The sequence below is a fragment of the Syngnathus typhle genome, linkage group LG12 (genome assembly GCF_033458585.1).
Source record: "Syngnathus typhle isolate RoL2023-S1 ecotype Sweden linkage group LG12, RoL_Styp_1.0, whole genome shotgun sequence".
NCBI lineage: Eukaryota > Metazoa > Chordata > Actinopteri > Syngnathiformes > Syngnathidae > Syngnathus > Syngnathus typhle.
Genome location: NC_083749.1, coordinates 8914258 through 8935072, shown reverse-complemented (window position 1 = coordinate 8935072; position 20815 = coordinate 8914258). Strand labels below are relative to the sequence as shown.

General features: G+C 38.4%; 1 protein-coding gene across 1 annotated transcript in view; it reads left to right on the top strand.

Moving 5' to 3' along the window:
- Positions 1-20815, top strand: part of whrna (whirlin a) — a 73171-nt gene that overhangs the window by 16667 nt on the left and 35689 nt on the right. The window contains exons 2-3 of the mRNA XM_061293647.1: positions 13479-13697; positions 15076-15201. Of these exons, the coding sequence (XP_061149631.1) occupies positions 13479-13697; positions 15076-15201 (345 nt within the window). The remainder of the gene's footprint in view (positions 1-13478; positions 13698-15075; positions 15202-20815) is intronic.

Sequence of the window (20815 nt, the reverse complement as noted above, 5' to 3'; positions counted from 1 at the left end):
AAATACGTTTTGTCTCAAGGGATGTCAAATTCTGTCTTTTTATTTCATGTTGCTAACCAAATTTTAATAATCCAGCCAAGGACAGACAGTCTCTGATTGGCCAGTTTTATTGTGCCGGGACAATTTATTGTTTTCTTTACAAATTTGGAATTCATGTTCATGATATCAGTGGTGTGCATTGAAAAAAAACTGGCTACTCTGTCTTCCTCCCACATTCCCAAAACACAAACAAGAAGTTTATTAAATAAGAGATTGTGAATGTGAATGGCTGTTTGTCTATTTTATGCCAAGGGTGTGCCCTTCCCCTTGTTAGACGACAGCTCTACTTGTGTTAAACGCTCAGAACTCCATCGGCAGCTTTTAAATCTCAGTTCATCATACTGTAGGAATTCATTACTACTCAGACTCAAAGTGATGCTTCTGAAAAGATAGATTTATGTTCGTGGTGGTAAATGGGGCTAATAACTGCTATTTTCACTATGTGGTTTTATGAAATGCTTATCATGCAACTTTGATGGACATGCAATATTCTTTTCAAGTGGTTCTGTTTTTCTAGAAGGCAGATGGGGTTGAATGTGCTAAAAGGTAAAACAAGGTAGATAGTAAATGATGGTAGTTAGCTTGCCTATAAATATTGTCAGTTTCCAGTCCACCTGCAAGTGAGATTACAGCAATATGGTATCATATAGTAGATGAAAATCTAAATGAGTCTTCTCTATAATACGTACTATACTTTAAAAAGAGTGATTCTGCCATATTCATTTAAATAGAACTGTTATATTATAAAGCTGTTACTTTTAGCAGTATTTACAGCTATTTATAGTGAAGGAAAAAGGCCTACTTTTACTGAGAATTTCTTTATCCATCTCTCCAAAATGAGATGATTAATGGGTACTACCCCCTAATCTTAAAAAGTTTGGTCACAAACTAGAATCAGCTTCCAGTATTCAAGTTGAAAACCTCCAAACACCTCTCAGATTCATACAGCCTCACACACGCACGCAGACACACGCACATGCACACGTACACACACACACACACCATTATCTGCATCCAAATCTGTTCCCTCATAGCTGCTTGTGTGGTGTATAACCCATATGGGACCTGTCCTTTAGGCCCATTAGTGTCAGATACAGCATTTGGTTTTTAGATGGTGCCAGTATCCTTCTGCTTCTACAAATCCTACTCACCCACATCTTTTCAGAGCAGTCACTAGCACGGTAGCACTGGTGTGTGTGCTGCAGGAGGAGGGAAGCAGCTAATGGTGGCTGGGACAAGTGATATACGAATGAAATGTTTGGTTGCTATTATTGCAGTTGTGTGTGTGCATCCGTGTGCGTGCGTGCATGTGTGTGTGCATGTGTGTGTGCATGTGTGCACGTGTGTGTGTTTCATGCTGGCTGAGCACCACATTTACTATAAAATTTGACTTCAACAGATATTTTATGTTAATGTAATAGTAGTTGTTTATGTGTCTTCCCTGTAACTATAGGATACATCCAAATATCTTTTTTTAATGTATGTATCGGATCCCAATCTGACAGTCTAGATGTCATCATGCAGTGGAATATCATAAACGAAACCCACATTGGGTTGCCTTGTGTACGAAATGTACGACATAAAATGCTCCAAAAATGTAAATAGGTGAGTTTATCAGCAAAGGTTGAGGATAGGTCCTTGAGAAATCTCAAATTTGTATCCCACTATGACTATTTAGTGTTTCTGTAAGTACGCAAGACAGAAAAATGAGCGATGGAGTCACACAGATAAATGTATTGGCCTCAGATGATGCGTTGTTGCCACCGGAGTTAATTTTCTGCCTTACTGAGTACAAGAAACATGAAGACGAACATCAGCGTGCTATGGTGAGATAAGACAGAAAACACAGCGGGAGGCTAGAGGCATCCTTTGACAAGATCTGGCTGCCCTGCGGAGGTTACTGCAGCGATACCTTCTCAGAATTCCCAATCTAGGACACAGAGGTGCATGTTAAACAGAGTTAGCAAGCATAGTTGACGGATACTAAAAAAAACAATAATAAATAACATGTTAGCTATGCAAGTTAACTTGTTAAACTACCAGCGATGTACTGTTTTACAAATGTCCTTTGTCATTGTCTTATTTCCAAAATGGGTTCATGTGGGATTAAGAAAGTGAACACTGTTACACCCTAATTAAACTTAATTAACTAACTTCTTTATATTCCTTAACAAGAGAGGAAGATGGCATTTTATAAGGGTCATAAACATTGTCCCAGGGGCAATAGCTCGTGAGGACAACTGTAGAAATTGATCGAACCTTTTGCCTTACTTTCTGTGTTTCTTTGTAATCTCTTTCTTAGTTTTTGTTGTTGTTGTTTTTACAATGTGTATTGTCCCTGCTGGGGTCCTCTATGTTTTCTTGATTATTTATCAGAAAATGCATTGAGCAAATTGTGATGACATTTTTGGCAGAGGATGAACAGATTTATTTATGACTTCAATCTATGTGCATCCTTTGGTTGTCCCTGCAGTTTTAGAGGAGACTAACTCGTGCAGCTTTCTGTGAATTTGTTTTCCTATAGTGTTAAAATAGCAGAAAAAATGTAGCTGTTTTGGAATATCTGTTAAATATTTAGCAGAGGTTCACATTTGCTTCAAATATCAAACGAGATGACATTATCATAAAATGTATATTTTTGCAGATTGAATCCGTTCATTTTTGAAAAGCAAATGTGTAGTTTGTGTTATTTACTGAGATTATGGATGTGATACAGCATGCAGCAGCCGAGAAAAAAAGGCCTGCCCCATGCTGTTCCCCATCTGACAGCAAGTATAGTAAATGGTGCAATGTTAATGCGGAAATCATGCAGAGGCTGCACTTCACAGCGGAGAGTCCTTGTGGATTGTCTTTTGCTCTGATAAACAATGTAGCTCAAGTTTTTAGGGGAATACAAAATGATGCTGTCGCCTCTGTCTTGCACATATTTGTGTTTTTATCCTTGCAATATTTCTCTTCTAAATAAAAGTTATTCCTGTCAAGTTCAGGTTGAAAAACACAGGTGTATCAATCTTGAAATATCAATATATTTTAATTATCAGTATCTCTGATATGGCATATATTGTTTTATTCCTGTTTTTGTTGGGGGGGGGGGGGCTTTTGAACCTTTCTAAATGATGTGGCACAGTTGTGTACTGTTAAATTGTGTAGTATTGATGGTGTGTGATGTGATAAAGCTGGTAATAAGAGGTGGATTAAGTCGTATAATTGCCCACGGAGAGCTCACTTGCATAGCTCATGCATCGTTGTCATCACTGGCACCCTTACGTGGTGCCTTTTAAAATGAGAGTCAATAAAAATCCAAGCAATAATTACAACAGCTTTAATTGTGGATGTATTTAACCCTTAGACACAAAGATCTGAAGTCTCGCTTGGGGAACTACATTTTCCTCCATATTATATTTTTCAGAAGTTCCATCATATAATACATATTCATTATGTATGAAAAGAAAAGCTATCTTCCAGATCTTTTTCTGTCACAAAAGAGGGTTGTTCACCACCCTGCAATTAGATCAAACATTCCTTTTCATTAAGCTACGACTACCAAAGTATGGTTTCATTTAGCAAATTGCTGAGCTAAATATCCATTGAGAAAATATTTTTTTTTCCCCCAGCTTGCCGACGACAAGCTTTAATTCACACTGTCCAAAGAACCCAATGTCTATTTGTACAGAGCTGATTCGGAGTCGTGCTAAACAGTTTCGGTCCATGAAAAAAAAATCAGTAGCTCATTGATTTCTTGCTGTGAAGGAATGAAAAGCTTACATATCGAAAAATGCCCTTTTAGCTTCAAAATGTTGGCAGGGTCAGCTGATTTCTGTCTGTGATTGATAGCAGAGTAGTTTCACTTCTATATACTGTGAAGTCGTGTTTCTGCTTGAATGTGTCCCTGGGTAATAATTTGTAGTGAGAGAAGTTTGTGAGAACACAGCGTAGGATAGCACACAGTGAGGTGACCAACGATTGTCTCGTATCTCCCTGAAGTCACATACATGACCATCACCACTGACAACCTGTAAAATAAATATATTAGCATCGTTAAATTTTAGTAGCTTCTCCAAGCGCATTCAAAATGCCTCCCAAAGGCTTCCTTTTATCCATTTTCAAATAGCAGACATAGTATACACTTCACACCAACTACTTGAGTTATTATTTATTGAATATTGTACATTTATATTAGTTTGTATGCACAGAAAATCTTTATATGGTAGTCAGTTTATGGTAGTCAGTAGCTTTATGTCTATGGAAAGGGCAACTTCAAGCGTGTGGCAATATTTTACTACAAATGAGAACAGTAGCACAGTTGCTTTCAAAATAAATATATAGTCTGCCCTGAAATGGAATAAAAGCTCAAATGGTATCTGAAAAGGCACACGCTAATGCTAGCTGATAAGCAGCATTTATTTCTTGCTTCACCCGTCAACAAACATTCTCCTGTAATAGTGAAAAGACAGGTCAAGATACCCTTTATTAGTTAGCTCACTCCATATAACTTAAAATTTATGAATATGTCTCAAATATTAATTTCCCATTCAAGAGTTTTGGGAAAGCTAAGAAATGTGATATTTTCATGTTCTTTGTACAATTGATTGGATTACCTCCTCTCAGATTCTGAAAAAATGGTCAATAGGTTCACTGACAACTCCACATTGTAAACAATAATAATTTGTTGTTTGTTTATTAGATGCCCAGTGATTGATGGCCAACTAGTTTAAGGTTCCCCTCTCACTCAAAGTCAGCCGGGATTGGCTCCTGCTCACTGACACCCCTTATGAACACAAGCACCATATTAAAAAAAAATAGCTGCATTCCCAGCTGCTGCCAGATTTTCCTGTCCATCAAAGATATACATTACCGTATTTTCCGCACTATTAGGCGCACTTAAAAACTTAAAATTTACTCAAAAAACCACGGTGCGCGTTATAATGCAGAGCGCCTTATATATGGATCAATTGATGAATTTGTTGATCCATACTGGTTGAACACAGCACTCTGTCAAAATGTTTCCGTACATTTTAGTACGACTAGTAAATTACAAGGTCGCATCGCTTGCCAGCATTACGGCAACCGTGGTCAGGGGGCGTCACTGAATAGCTGTTTCATTTCAAAATAGGCTGTTCTGTTAGTGTTTTCGAGTACGTTTACGGATCAATATCCAACGGAATCATAAATAAGCAGCACCAATGTGTTAAATCAGTCGGTTCCGATCACTTTTATGGGAGAGAGTTTGAGAAACGTGATTCTTTACAGGGGGCCGCCATGACACTTTGCTGAGGCTCATGGGAGTCTGTGAGCTGAGGCTCATGGGAGTTTGCAGGTGGCTAATGCTATAATTATAGCTGCTATACGCACAAGGCTATTTCATTTCAAAATAAGTTGCTCCATTAATGTTTCAAGTAAATTTATGGCTCGATATGGAAGGGAAACATAAGTAAGCAGTACCGATGTGTTAGATCTAACTTTAGTCGGTTCCGATCACTTTTATAGGAGATAATTTGAGAAACGTGATTGTTTACTGAGGGCTCATTGGTTATTGGCTAGTGGATGCATATCGCAACCCTAGTCAACCTCAGTTTGTTGCAGTATAGCTTTTATTTTATGCGCCTTTTAATCCGGTGCGCCCTATATATGAAATAATTTCTAAAATAAAAAATTCAATGAGGGTGCCTCTTATAATCCAGTGCGCTTTATGGAGTGAAAAATACGGTACTTTATTTTGTTTTGACAAAACATTGCCACAACACTAAGTGTGCATTTAATTATTAAAATTAATGATGTAATTAATCACATTGCTACATAAATGGCAAAATGTAGTTGTCCATTTGGTTATGTTTGTAATGTATGCAGAAATCCTTACCTTACATTCTAGTTAATTGGGCTGTCGTGGAATTGTTTCTAAAATAGGAATAGGGTCTTCACGTTAAGACTTTTCCGAGTTCCACATCATGAACCAGATGCCAATGTAATGCAAATATACAACGGGCCATTAAATACAGATGAGATCCACGTGTCTCTATGTTGTCTATGTTCTTCTTTTTCCCTCAACTACTCAAAGCCAGCATTGAAGTAGTTTTGGCATCTGGAGGTGGCCCTGTAAATTACAATTGCTGCGGGACAATAGAGGGACGCAATAGGAGGCCTCTTTGATTAATGAGCTACTGGGGTAGATTAATTTATTGCCCCGTCAGCAAATCAGAGTATTTAACTCTCTCCCTTTGAATAAACAAAAATTGGCTTTTCTCACTTCCCTGAACTTTCACCACTTCATGTGCCACCATTTATTCTGTTATGAAGATTCTGGGGGTTTCTTTCGGTGAGAGAATTCAGATATTAATGATAGGCTACCATTTTTTTTTGTGGGTAAAACAAATTGTGTTTATGGGACTCAAAATTTCAGACGGAGGAGCGGGGGAGTAATAGATTTGTCTGCCAGGTAAGCATTAGCATTGTGACACCAACTTGGATCTGCACAAAGAGAATGATGATGTTTTCATTCAAATCCAAAATTATGTTTATAGCCTATGAAACTAAATGTCACCACAATAATAAAGTTGCTCATTCAATTTTGAAAGATGCAATTTAGACTCTTGTTGTTTATTGTACAAGACGATTTATCAAGAAATAACCGGTAAAATGTTAATAGACTTAATCAGATAACATACTATCACAAGCATATTCCTTCTTTATAAATATTTGCAATATTAATTTATAAAAATACCGTAATGTCTGCTTTTCTTTGATGTGAAGAAAAAAAATAAAAAAATCTCTTATTCATGACTCAATTTGAATTCACTCAAATTGTCCCGCTGGTGTGTTGTGTATGTCAGTGCAGGTGTTCCATCACATTAATTCAAGTTAATGAGAGGAACAGAGAAGGATAGACAGATTGGGGGAATTTGAGGATTAAAGGAGATGAGTATTGTGGATGTTTTTCTCTGGCTAATCCCTGTGATAGATGACTTGACTCCATTAAGTCTGTGGTGGCTGTCTTGTCATTTATTCAATAATCCTTCCAAGTGTTTATTTAATTTGGGTTCCAAACATATTATTACTATCCTACCAATGCAGATGTTTATGCTCAAACATCTGGCAAAATATGAGACTCAAGAGTTGTAAAACTATTCCGGTCTCACTAGTTGTGTTTTTGTGAGTATAGGTAGCCATGGTGATCAGTTTTATGGTAGCTGTAGTACACTCAATTATACAGTTTGCAAAAGTGTGTTAAATTGTAGAGGAATTGCAATGACTTGCTATTTTTTTAATTGCCATTTCTATGCCACTCTCCTTCCTCTCATTATACGCAGTTGAACGCTGGCCAGAGGAGTTGCGCAACAGAACATGTGCCTCAATGTGCCGTACGCTTAAACTGATCTCATTTTCTTTGGATCATTTTTTTTTTTTTTTTTTTAAGATAGCTCAAACTGAATTAATGGGTCCACTACTTTATGCAGTCAAGTATTTCACTCCATTTGGGCTCACTTTCTTTAAGACATGTTTAATTAACAATTGTTTCCACCCAATTGTCAGAATTTAAAAAAAATATTTAATTGGTTATCTACCAATTCATTTACACCGAACCAAAATTGTGACTCGTGCGGGATTAGAAAGCCCATGTATTAATTTGACACTTGATCTCAGATGTCATCTTTTGTCAGAGTTTAGATATGGTAGTTACTGAGTTCCTGCTCAGTAATGAATTGGTGGGCACTCAGACTATGTTTGATATTTTTTCACTGCCAAGCCCATTTGCAGAATAGTCATTGCTTGCTACAGAAAATGGCTTAAATCAATTCCTTCCAATCGAATACCGTATTTTCCACACTATAAGGCGCACCTAAAAACCACCAATTTTCTCAAAAGCCGACAGTGCGCCTTATAATCATGTGCGCCTTATATATGGACCAATATTGAGCCACTACAGCAGGCGTGTCCAAAGTCCGGCCTGCGGGCCAAATGTATAAATCTTATATATGGGCAAAGTTTTAGAATGGGCCACTCATTGAAGTTGTGCCTTATAATCCGGTGTGCCTTATATGTGGACAAAGTTTTAAAATGGGCCATTCATTGAAGGTGCGCCTTATAATCTGGTGCGCTTTATAGGACGGAATATATGTATAAAGTAATCTTGAAAGGTTCCAGTTATCCCAGACGCTAATGGAGAAAAGAAATAGTGGATGGTTTGCCCAAATACTGTAATCCAATGAATCAGATTTTTAAGTGTATCTGTTATATGTTTGGATGGTTACCACATTGTAATACTACACGTCAGACTTACAAACTAAACGGCTGTGAAATTCACAGCAAGCACCACTTGAATTTATTCATTGCTTTTGCTCATGTTTGCACGAGGTTGTGGTCGCCAACTTTGCCCTCCCGTCCTAATGGAACACACAGCTGATAGATGGATTGGAAATTGAAGATTTGCCATTTTGAACAGCATCAATAGCTCCATTTGCACCACTGGCAGATCCACTTGCCTACAGCTAGCGGACAAATGTGTGTACGCTCTGCAGTTCAATGGGTCTAACACTGGTTATTGTTGTCTATTGCAACTGGAATAACACAATGCTAACCTTCACTCTAACCCTACTAGATCTTGCTTTGGAAACACTTTCTTTTCAATTCATTGTTTGGGTTTGCTCCCACTTGACACAGAAATTGAAACAACACATGAGCAGGAGACGATATTCTCATGTGATGGTAGTTAAACGGTCAAGGGTCACTACATTACTAGAATATTTCAGAAATAGTCATGTTACTGTCAGTTCAAAATCATGTATTATATCTACGTGACTCAAATGCATTATACTTTGCTGACTTTGCTTTTCAAACATTGTTATAGCAGCATATGAACACCAGATTTTGTGCAGTATTTTCATTGTGTGTTAAGAATTGAAAAGAATTAATTTGTCATTCCAGGTGGAATTCACAGATACCCGCTAACCAGCATTGCTTGTTTTTACACGTGGATGTCATGAATCATAGTCTATGATGTGTGTGCCACTCCATACATTTTCCTCTCAGTTTCACTACATTGCCATCTGAATGCTGATCTGTTGCTCTATCTAAAGTACTATCAATATGGACAATATTTCATTGGATTTTGAATTTTTGTCATTATTGTGAAAGCTCCTCACAAATCTTACCTTCACATATGCCGAATGAGAATGTGTGTTTCTGCACCCGTTGATAGATCCAATCTGACAGTAGTAAACACACAGGAGAAAAGGCAATTTTCTTGGTGGAAACATGGTGCCCAGTTATGTGTGTATCCATATTCGTACTTCGCATCTTATGTGTCCGTGTGCGTGTGTGTGCGTGCTTGTGAGTGCTTGTGTGTTTGGCAGTTTGCAATGATGGCATGCTTGAATGCACTTGATTTGACAAGTGCACTCTATGTGTAGATAACTAAGTATTAGGCCTGTGCAATTAGTTTGTACAATAAGCAATGAATGGTTTCAACCCTTACTATTATTACATTTGATACCAACTCAAAAAAATGCTTTCAACTGATGGGCTGCTTTCCCCTTTTCTTACAAATAGAACATGCTGTCATTTTTTTATTGATGCTTTCACTTGTCTTTTTTAAATTATATAGATTTTGTGCTTTTGAACTGGCAACAGAACACAATAAAAATAAAGTATTCTACTTTTAGGCATGGTCCATAAATATACAGTTACAAGATCTTATATTAACTTTGAATTTTATGCAGTGTTGTGATGGCATAAAATAAATACTATCGCTGTACATAATATACCATTAGGGGTGCTGGTTAGGGTTAGTTTTAAAAGCAGAATTATCCAAGTAGGCCTCGTAAACCACATAAATTCTCTCTCTCTCTCTCTCTCTCTCTCTCTCTCTCTCTCTCTCTCTCTCTCTCTCTCTCTCTCTCTCTCTCTCTCTCTCTCTCTCTCTCTCTCATATTTCCTCAGCGCTTGTGCTTTTGCATGAAGACGTGTTCCATCATTGCATGGTCATAATGATACATTTTGCTCCAAGGATTACGAAGCTGTTTGCTTCATCATAGCCTCGACCTTATGATTCCTTTTGCCCACCAACTCATTTTTTCTTTTTTCTCGACTCTTTCCGTGTTGCCGCACTTCTCAGTTGCCTTGCACCATGACTCATAGCATGAAACCTATTTAGTGTACTTATTCCATGAATGAATAAATGCATACATACGTAATCATATTCATCTTTTGTCCTGAGACCCAAATGTCTTCAGAATACAATAACAAAGGAATTGACCTTACAGTTCCAATACCTTTGGAGGGGACCGTATATATGTATACCATCTGCTTTTAATTTTCCCCCTTTCTGTACTCCTGACAGATTAGTCAAGTCAAGTTTATTTGTATAGCCCTAAATCACAAGCAGTCTCAAAGGGATTCCCATAGACAAAAATTGACAATTATTCTCAAAGCATCCCCTGATCTTAAGCTCCCAAAAGGGCAAAGAAAAACTAAAAAAAAAAACTACCAGGGGAAAATGAGAAACCTTGAGAAGGGACCACAGATGGAAGGATCCCCCTTTCAGGATCACCAGGTTGAAATGGATGCAGAGAGGGCACAAATGATACAATATGAAAATCAATTAAATAAAAAGTGGATGTCCATGTCAGAGCGAAGGGCTGCCGAAGGAGCCCTCAATTGTCCTGGCAGTGTCTTCGAGGAGGTTGAGCTGCAGTTCCCCCATCCTGAATTGGCCCACGAGAATCCAGATAGCCTCTGTCAGCATGGGTGCCACCTAACCACCTCCCCGGCCGGAGCTCTGGAGCCCGAATAGAAAATGCTCTAGAGCCCGCAGACATTTTCTTGGCCCTCGGTGTTGCTAAAAGGGTAGCGTTTTGCGAACGAAGGTTACGAGACGGAACATAAGGAACAACTAGGTCGACGAGATATGAAGGCGCTAAGCCATGCAGTGATTTATAGGTTAATAGAAGAACCTTGAAGTCACATCTTAAATGGACCGGGAGCTAATGTAAGTTGGCTAGTATTGGGGTAATGTGATCAAATATTCTTGTCCGAGAGAGCAGCCTTGCAGCAGTATTTTGTACTAACTGTAGATTACTTAATGTACATACTAAAACTTATTGCTTGTAACCACCAGAAGCCAGCAAACGCAAAGGAAGACTGATGTTAAAATTTGGATTCAATGGGGAACATTTGTTTTCGTAAGTGGATTTATCTGAATTCCCCAGGTACTAAGTCAGTGTAGAAGAAAATGTATAGAGTGAGCACAACACTCTGAAGGGCAGTATTTTAAAAGCTTGCATTGTGCTTCACTAAAAAAGACATTCGTTTTCGCGCAAGCCAAGAGCAGTAATTTCTGTATGACAACACCGAGCGATAAATTTAGCTTTAGTAGTCACCGTGTACAGGTAGAACCGGAAGTGTTAAAAAAATTCCCATCTGTAATGTTTTTACTCTGCAACAGTGTGATTTAGGTGAAGACTTAATGATTCCCTGTGAAGCTTAAATGTGTTTTCGCTACAGGTTCACCTCATTTGTCATGATTTTCAAGAACACGGTTCACATGGCCCCCTTGTTTTCTGCCTTAAGAGTCGTTGGGGCAACTAAATCATGGCGGTGTCTCTTGAGGACATGCTCCAACTGTAATGGGAACTCTCACCGAGGCGCACCGCCCTTTGAGCCAGATGCACCACTAAAATTATTTTGTGATCCTTTGGGGAGCTACGAAATATTGCTTTTTTCACCTCACGTTGCTTCTTTCGTTAGGGAGGAAGTGGAAGAAGACCACCATTACACATTGTGGAATTTCATATGAACTCAACCAGCTTACTTGAATTTAATTATCCCCAAAACAATCCCTTTGATATGCATTTTTCTTTTCATTTGTCAAATGCCATATCCTACTCTTTTTGCACTTTTGAAATCACAACAGTAACAGTCTGCAGCTGTTAAAGTCAACAGCCAGAAATACTAAGGCCTCTGGGTATTTGCTGAACTGCCCGTTTGGTCTGATTTTATGAGCAGTCCAGCTACATGGGAATATATCGATCGGCCAAAGTGTTCCACGTACCCAAAGCCAATAGAAGACAATAAACCACAGCGAACAGCAATTTCTTATGAAAATGTATTACTGTAACGCAAGAGTGTCAAACTCATTTTTTTTCCCGGGCCGCATTATAGTCATAGCTTCTTTCGGAGGGCCATTATGACTGTCAACCCAAATAAATGGATGAGCACCTCATATTATATACAGTAAAAGCTACAAAACAAACGGACAAATAACTCGTTTTCAAATCAGACGAGTTAAAACTGGTCAAATATTAAAAAAAAAAGAAGATATTATTAAAAGTGAAGACAATTTACAATTCTAGTAATGACACACAAATTTGATGCACAATTTGTCTTTGCGGGCCACATAAAATGATGTGGCGGGCCGTATCTGGCCCCCGGGCCTTGAGATTGACACCTGTGCTGTAACATATAACTTAAATCTACTTTTCGTGTATGTGTCCATTTGGGGGCATTTGAATGACTCTCCATGCATTTAGTTAGAATCTGGTGTAAATTCCTTGATTACACGATCTCACGAAAGACAGATTCTAGTTTTTCAAGACGTCAACCTCCAAAATAATCATTTTTCAGGTGACACCAAAAACTGTTGCAAACACGTTATTAATACGTGCAAGGCATTTTCAACACTTGACATTGGTCAATAATTTGTCAAAATTACACCCATTGTGACCAGTAGGATAGGTTTTTGGTTTTGCTGTGGTTTGGAATTTGAATCGCTAGTGCACAGACTTTCAAGTTCGTCGACGTAACAGCCAATCATAAATCTCTTAAAAAGGTTCCAGATGTTATGGAGGTACACAGCCTGTATTGGGTTTTACAATAATGCTCATCTATATTTATCATTTCAATTTAACCTGTGGTGAAAAAGTGAAGCGCATAGACTTTCTGTCGTTGAAAAGTGCTGGTGCAGTCTAAAAATGGGGTGATTGAATATTACCGTTTAATCTTCTTTTTGGTCATCGCGTTCTTCCTTGACCACCATGCCATGTTTCTATGGTTCAATAAATAGTGCAATGCCGGTGTATTGTATGTGGAGCCCCAAAACATCCAACATGGTCATCATTTTACCATTCATATCAGATGGAAGGTGAAGGTGAAAAAAACTTTCCGTTTTAGTGTCCATACAGAAGTTTGTTTTGGAAATAATGGTTTTCTCAATGAAGTGTTGCTCCCTCGCACTCAGACAACCCGAGACCATTGACACTCTCTTTACCTGACATGGACAGCAGGTGGCTACTATTGTGGCCCTTTTCCGAGTTCAAGGTTTTAGTCACCTTGCTGCAATTCTGTTTTGGACATATTCATGTCTGGATACACTTCTTTGTTGCTATTTCTGTATATTGTAAGACGTGAGGTTTGATCACTTCAACAATTCTCCCTTTTCCATTCCTCAGGTGCTGAAGGGCAATAAAAAGCTTAACCTCTCTGTACGCTCAGTGGGGAGGATTCCAGGCGGCTATGTGACCAACCATGTCTATACATGGGTTGACCCTTTGGGCCATAGTGTGTCCCCTCCTCCTGACCTACCTGAACATCACAGTGCTGCCCTCAGAAGAAGTGACAGCCAGCGACGTAGCAACATGCAGCTCCTGCAGGAAGGAGATGAGAAGAAGGTGAGGCTTGTGAGAAACTAAGCACTGTATGCCCAGTTGAATTCATGTTTAGTCCCTGCCTTCATTATAGACTTTTTAACTGTTTCTGCTTGACGTGACGCTGCGTACGAAATTTCACGCTTTTGTGCGTTTTTAATGTTTCATCGGGAAGTTATCGTTGTTTTACTTCTTGAACCATCAACCTTCCTCAAAAGCTCTATGAGCCAGAAAACTAGAATATTAATGCATGTAAAAAGGCAAGAGGAAATTCTGTCGTCGAAAGTACCTCATCTATCTCACTCCAAAATCTCGTCCACTTCCCCTGGAGGGACAGAGGAAGATGTTGCCTCTGTAATGGGCATTAATCTTTAAATGGACCTAAGACTGCAAAAAGTAACAGACTATTTATTTCACATTGAACGTTTTGTCACGTACATCATTGTTTCGAAAACATTTTGCGGAAATATCTGTACACATTCCCCAGGCACAGTGTTTGGTTTCCTTGATAACAATCACAAATTAACATTAGGCATGGCTAAGCCATTACTGAACCTGTCTATGTATAAAAATAAATTATATGCATCATAAAAGAAGTGTACTATGCTGATCTGAATGAACTCATAATAGTTTCTGCGCTGCAAATTAAGAAATGGCAAGAAAATAGTGGAAAATAATAAATCAGCTAATGAAATTAACTGCTGAGGCTGTGTCACTATATAGTATGTGCACCTGGAATTTGAAATGTAAGAATTCTGGGCAATGGCTTCTCATTCCAGGTTATATCTCCTTTCTTTCTACATGCCAGGTGTCTCTATAGCAGGGGTCACCAACATGGTGCCCGCGGGCACCAGGTCGCCCGTGAGGACCGCGTGAGTTGCCGGCAGGGCTGTTCTGAAATTAGCTCAAATAGCGGCACTTATACACAGTGAGCTGCATCTATTTATTTTATTTTTGCTATTCTTGTTTAAATCACACATGTGAACTGGAAACGACAATTAATAATAACAGATAGTTAAATTGGCTATTTCAGAAGTGTGTCAAACTGGTAGCCCTTTGCCTTAATCAGTACCCAGGAAGTAGCCCTCGTTATAAGAAAGGTTGGTGACCCCTACACTATAGCTTTCAGAATTGCTATTTGTTTGAATCATGATCAGTTCTGTGTGTTGAGGGGGAAAGATATGTGTTAAAATACAAAAGGGTTTGGATCTTTCCTTATGCATTTAACAAATGTTCTGAAGGCTGGGAGGGATGCATTCCTGAAAATATTTAGTTTGTCTCAATGTTTTGCTGTGAGACAATAAGATTGAATGACAAGATTTATTTTTTTCTCTAAATGTGACTTGTTTCTATCTGGAACCATTCGAGAACTGACTTGAGCAAATCATGGTGATTGATTTAGGTCAACTTGGTTTTGGATGATGGTCGATCCCTGGGCCTTATGATCCGAGGCGGTGCTGAATACGCGTTGGGTATTTACATCACTGGAGTGGATCATGGATCAGCAGCAGAGTGTGGAGGGCTCAAGGTATGGTGACTCTGTCTTTCTTGCTATTGCTTATTTTCATCGAACTCACGTTAAATTAGACTAAACATTTTGTGTGGTTGCTGGCTTTCCCAAAGGAATCGCAGAGGTAGGTTGCACTCATGTGCAACAAAAAATTTTTTTTATATGCTGCAATTCTTTGAATGTGTCAAAAGCTGGCAGAACAAATATAGAAAAATTTGGAATGTTGACCTGGCAGCAGACAACCTCATTGAGACATGTTTTACTTCTTAGATTGTCAGGCTGCACTTGTTCTTAATTGTTTGCCTGGTTAAATAAAGGTTAAAATATAGGTTAGGTTCAAACCTTTGCTAATCGAGACACCACCGAGACAGTTTTATGGTAGGAGAAACATTTAGACTAGATTTGACACTTTCCTGAAGAAAAATACAAAACTGTGTCTTATAGAGTGGATTAATACCTGGATGTCTTTTTAAAAACAAAGGAGCCCTATATCCACCTATAATGAAGTTATACATTTAGTTTGCAGAAGGTTACTGTTAACATGTTATCTATCAGCCTGACAGTTGAATTGTGGATATTTTCCAATTACTCTCACTTTCTCCTACATGCATGTTTTGTTGGCTGAGAGTGAATGGCTGTCGCTGTGTATCTGTCTGCTGATGGATTGGTAAAACCAAGCATGTGCTCAGTCACCTTCCCTGTGATTGGCAGAAAAGACGATGGATGGATGGATGGATGGATGGATGGATGGATGGATGGATGGATGGATGGATGGATGGATGGATGGATGGATGGATGGATGGATGGATGGATGGATGGATGGATGGATGGATGGATGGATTTCTTCTGACTGCTTTTTCACCTGGCTTAATTCTTAATTTATGTGTTTTGTTTTAAAGTGGATTTTTTTTTAATCAGAAGACTGTTGATAATCACAGTTAACATCTGATACGCAGACAATCTCTTCCCTTCGATACTTCTTTGCATTTTCTCTCAAAGATGTGGGCGGTGGCTATGGATACCACAGTAGCAAATGGGAGTGGGATCACACTAGCGATCTAACAGATCTAACAAACACAAGACACCAAAATTATGAAATTGAATTATGAATTGAAACCTTACTTTCTTCAATGATGGCATAAACCATCCTCCACCATTTAACCAAATTGGCAATTCTCTCAATTCTAGATCTGATTACTTTCTGTGACATGTACTGTATGTTAGAATACTTACACTCTGGACTGATAACTAATTTCTTGTGTCTGTGTGTGGAAGGAAGAGTGATTTTGATCCCGACTCTGTTGCTATGAAGCAGCAATGGACTTCTGGGTCTTGGCGTACCACAGAGACTTGATTGATTGATTTAAATCTTGCTAGCAGTTTGACAACTGTATGCTCAACTTTTAAGCGCCATTTTGAAACTGTATTTACTTATTGCGAGGACAAATAGAATCAAATGTGGGTTGGATACCAAAATAAATAAATAAGGCAAGAATATAATAAAGCCGACTCCATGCTCCAAAAAATTTCTAAATATTGTCTCGTCTCCCTAAAAGGAGTTAATTGAATGTTTTTCATGGTTTGTGAATAAACGCGATACATATATAGTTTGTTATTTTCTATTAGGACAAAGTCTGCCAAATAACAACTCTCAACCAAGAAGTATGAGAAAGGTCAGCCCTGCTCAATGCCCTATTGTTGCTGTTGCCCTGGTTCAGTTTAATTTCATTAAAGTTGGGAGGAAAAGGTCATCCCTGCAGTAAAGTCAAAACAGTTGTCATGTGAACAGAACAAAATTCCTATCACTCAGTCCTTGAGGCTTCATTGCTATCGTTGGTTTCAGTTTGAATCTAAATGGTTTACTTCTAGGGAACATTTTTACCAGAAGAATGTGAACATGATTCCATTAAAGTTTTCAGGATTATGCACAGAGCAACATTATGTCACGAGCAGAGACAGAACGACCATGGACTTTTTGAATTAAGGGAAAAGGGAAGTCGATTGCTGGTCTATAGGTCTGGTGTAGCTAGGTGGCTGAGTGGGACCTGCTGAGTTTTTTAGGGTACACCCTGGATGGGTCAATTGCAGAGCACATATACAACTACAGTGATCCCTCGCTATTTCGAGGTTCGTCATTCAGTGCATCGTTGGTTTTAAAGAGTATTAAACATTGCGGATAGTTCGGTGCTTTTTGCGGTGTCACTTGTAGCGTGGGGCTTTGTCTGCCCATATGACTTTACAGCACACTATTGGGCGGTAGAGGAGACGGGACCGATGGGAAAATGTTGATTTGTATCCTTGCTGTTGATTGGCTATCTCGTAGAGGAGACAAGACCAACGGGACCATGTTGATGTGTATCCTTGCCGCTGATTGGCTTACAGCTGTAAGAGCAGTTTTAACCACACTGTATCTCGACCTGTAACCACTCTTCCACTTCATTTGCCTCCACAAAATCAGCAGGATGTTTTTTTTTATGGTGTTGTGACTTTGTAAATTTTATTGAAGCCTTAAAGAACGTTTCTAGAGGTCCGTTTACTTTTAAAATGTTTAAAAAGTGTACAGTAAAGTGTTTCAAAATACAATAAAGGGTTATAAAAGTCCTGACTCCATATCTTGGTCTTGGAATCAATTATCAGTGATAAACGACGGATCAATGTATTCATATTCAAATACATAGTAATGATCAATTCGAAGTCTCCAATTAACCAGTCATTCTTATCTATGGATTGTGTGAGGAAGCCTGAGAAAACTCAAAAAAATGCAAAATCCACGCAGGAAGGCCGCAGCAGAGTAAAACATCTCGACCATGTTTTTAGCCACATGCCTCCATTATTTTTTATTTCATATGTAACATATAAGTCATATTTTTTTTAGTTTTATCTCATCATTAATTTAGATTTTTTTTTCCCTGAACCCCTAGCCTAAACATTCAATTCACATGAGGGTTGTCTAACTAAATGAAGAGTACTGTGAGCATGTTAATGGCTCCAGGCCAAGGATTTCTCATTTGCACAGGGGTGATTTTCCATCCGGTGTGATGATAAAGCAATCCTGCTGAGACAGCACATAACAGTGTGACAAAAAAAGAGGCTTAGCAAACAACAAGGTCATTTACTGACATTTCAGTCATCTGGCATCTAGCAATAACTCACAATGACAGACAACTATAGATGACCATATTTCAATGGGTGGCACAGTAATCAGAAGATTGAAATTAATTGTATAAATTCTGAACCGACTTTAAGGTACAGTTGCCGGCTCATACTGTGCCCTTTTTTAAATACAGGTGCTATGTTACCTAATTTAGCTACATGAAACAGTCTAAATATCGATTGACTGCTAGCGAAGCTTGTTTATTTCCACCATTTGTAGCAGTATGAATGTGAAACAACATGACTCTGGTGTGCCTGAATATTGCAACGCAGAAGGCAAGTTCACTTTTTCTGTCTTCGATAAATATGAGATTCAAATTGGGGACCATATATAGACAGCCGTAAAGCGTGATTGCTACCCAGAGGTCCATTGATCAAAGTCAGACCTCTTAACAGGCACCTCGCCTTTCTCATACACACAAGCAACAAGGGACCATTTTAGGGAGTGAATAACAACTGCTGCTTGCTGTTGGTATCTTACACTGTGCTCCAAATTACCAAGCCCTGGTTTTTGATCCTAAATATTCAATACAATTCAAAGTGAATGAGATTTTTTGATAAGCATCCATTATTCTGCCTTAAAATTTTATTATATAAGCCCCGCCTCTTCGATGTCACCTAAACAATTCTGTCATCCGTTGCACTTGTAAATCTGTAAATAGTTTGCACCCTAATCATTTTTAACTGCACAAATATTTTCTGACATTTGTTTTAAGGTACAGTGTATTGCCATTCATAAACTCAGATTTTTCTTGAAGGATATTCAAAGTACTGCCATTCACACACTGATTTTTCTGTGAAGAATGTTCCACATGTTATCAATAGGGTTGCAGTATGTATGTATGTATGTACGTATGTATGTACGAATGTTTGTTTTTACGTACGTATGTATTGTATTTAGGTAAATCTTAAATGGTAGATTTTACAACATGGGATTTGATGTTGTCTTCCATGACAGCCATTTTACTTCCGAAAAGGTGAGGCAACGTTTTTTTATATTTCATACACAAGGCAACTCAATGTACTTCACAGAAAACACTGCTCTTTGTAAATCATGTCAGGAAATGTTCAGTTAGAGACTGCACACATTTTGCAGAGGTCATTTAACACATAAAGCCATCCTAAAGGGACTTCCCATCTGCCTCGCCATTATTTTAGCTCAAAACATCACCACCACCGCTTCCTTGCCAACGTTACAGCCTTATTGGAACATGGTGGCCATCCACCAAGCATCCAAAATTCCATCCATCTGGACCTAACAAAGATGCACATATTCATCAGTGCATGAAACTTAAAAAAAAAAAAAGTAAAAATATTTCTGAGCCCACTTCAGTCATATTGCCTTGTGTGATTGGTTAGTGGTGATGGAACTCGGACTCCAGAGACAACCAGACCTGCTTGGTGCTCATCAAAATTTTGAGATTAGCAATTCCATGCTTTTCATTAGCAAAACTTTTAGTTTTCTTCTCTTTAAGCGTAAAACCTATATCTTAGGCTTTTTTTAATATTGAGTTTATGATCAGAATACAAAGAGGACAAACAATACTTGTTTAGCAGTCTTTTATCACATTTTTCACCTGTTTCATCAGTAATTGTCTAGTTTTATATACTGTACCCTGATTCATTATGTGTTGCCTATGTTTATTTTTTCTATGCATACCATGTACAGATATCTCAATTACTGTATTATTTCATATTATGGTTCTGAATTTTTCTTTTTTTTTTGCTTGAAGATTGTTGCCTGTTACGAATGGGGTCATACAGTCCAAGTGATGCATCGATCAGTAAAAAGAGATTTACCGACCTTGACTTTGCCAACAATAATGCTCCAATATGTCCTTGTTGCACTGGACAACCTGTCTCAGGGATCAGAGGGCTTTGGACTTTATGTGTCCTGGTTAAAGTTGAATATCCAGGTCTTTTGTGACTTTTTGACTTGTATGGATATTTGCAGATGGTTCCACCATGGAAATACTCGAGTTTTACTTGCCTTGTCATGCCTCTTGTGACTATCCACATGAAGTCAAGGGCTGAAGGTGCTGTGTAATGGAGCCTCTGAACCAGACTATTTGGAAGATTTCAGACTGTCCTTCAGGAAAGATCTGACTTTATCTCTCTCAGGAGACCCAAATTGGACAAAGCCAAATGCCGCATTATCTGATAACTGTTGTTTTCCAGTCTAATTATCAGCTGATAGGAAGTGTGCCAACGTTGAATTTTACTGGATCTGTGCAGAAAACGACTAGAGTGGATATGTTTATGTTTATTTACCATAAAATACTCTTTGAAATAATCATTGATTGTCAAATAGAAAGGAATGATGACCAATCAGAAAGTAAATTAACATTTCCACTGCTTTTCCATGCCAGAAATGGTGGAGTAACTTTTTGAGTGTGAATGCAATTGGTTCTCAAAATTATTTTCCCGCAGTAGAAATGACAAGGGAGAGAGTAAGACACTAGCTGCTTCTTGTAGAACT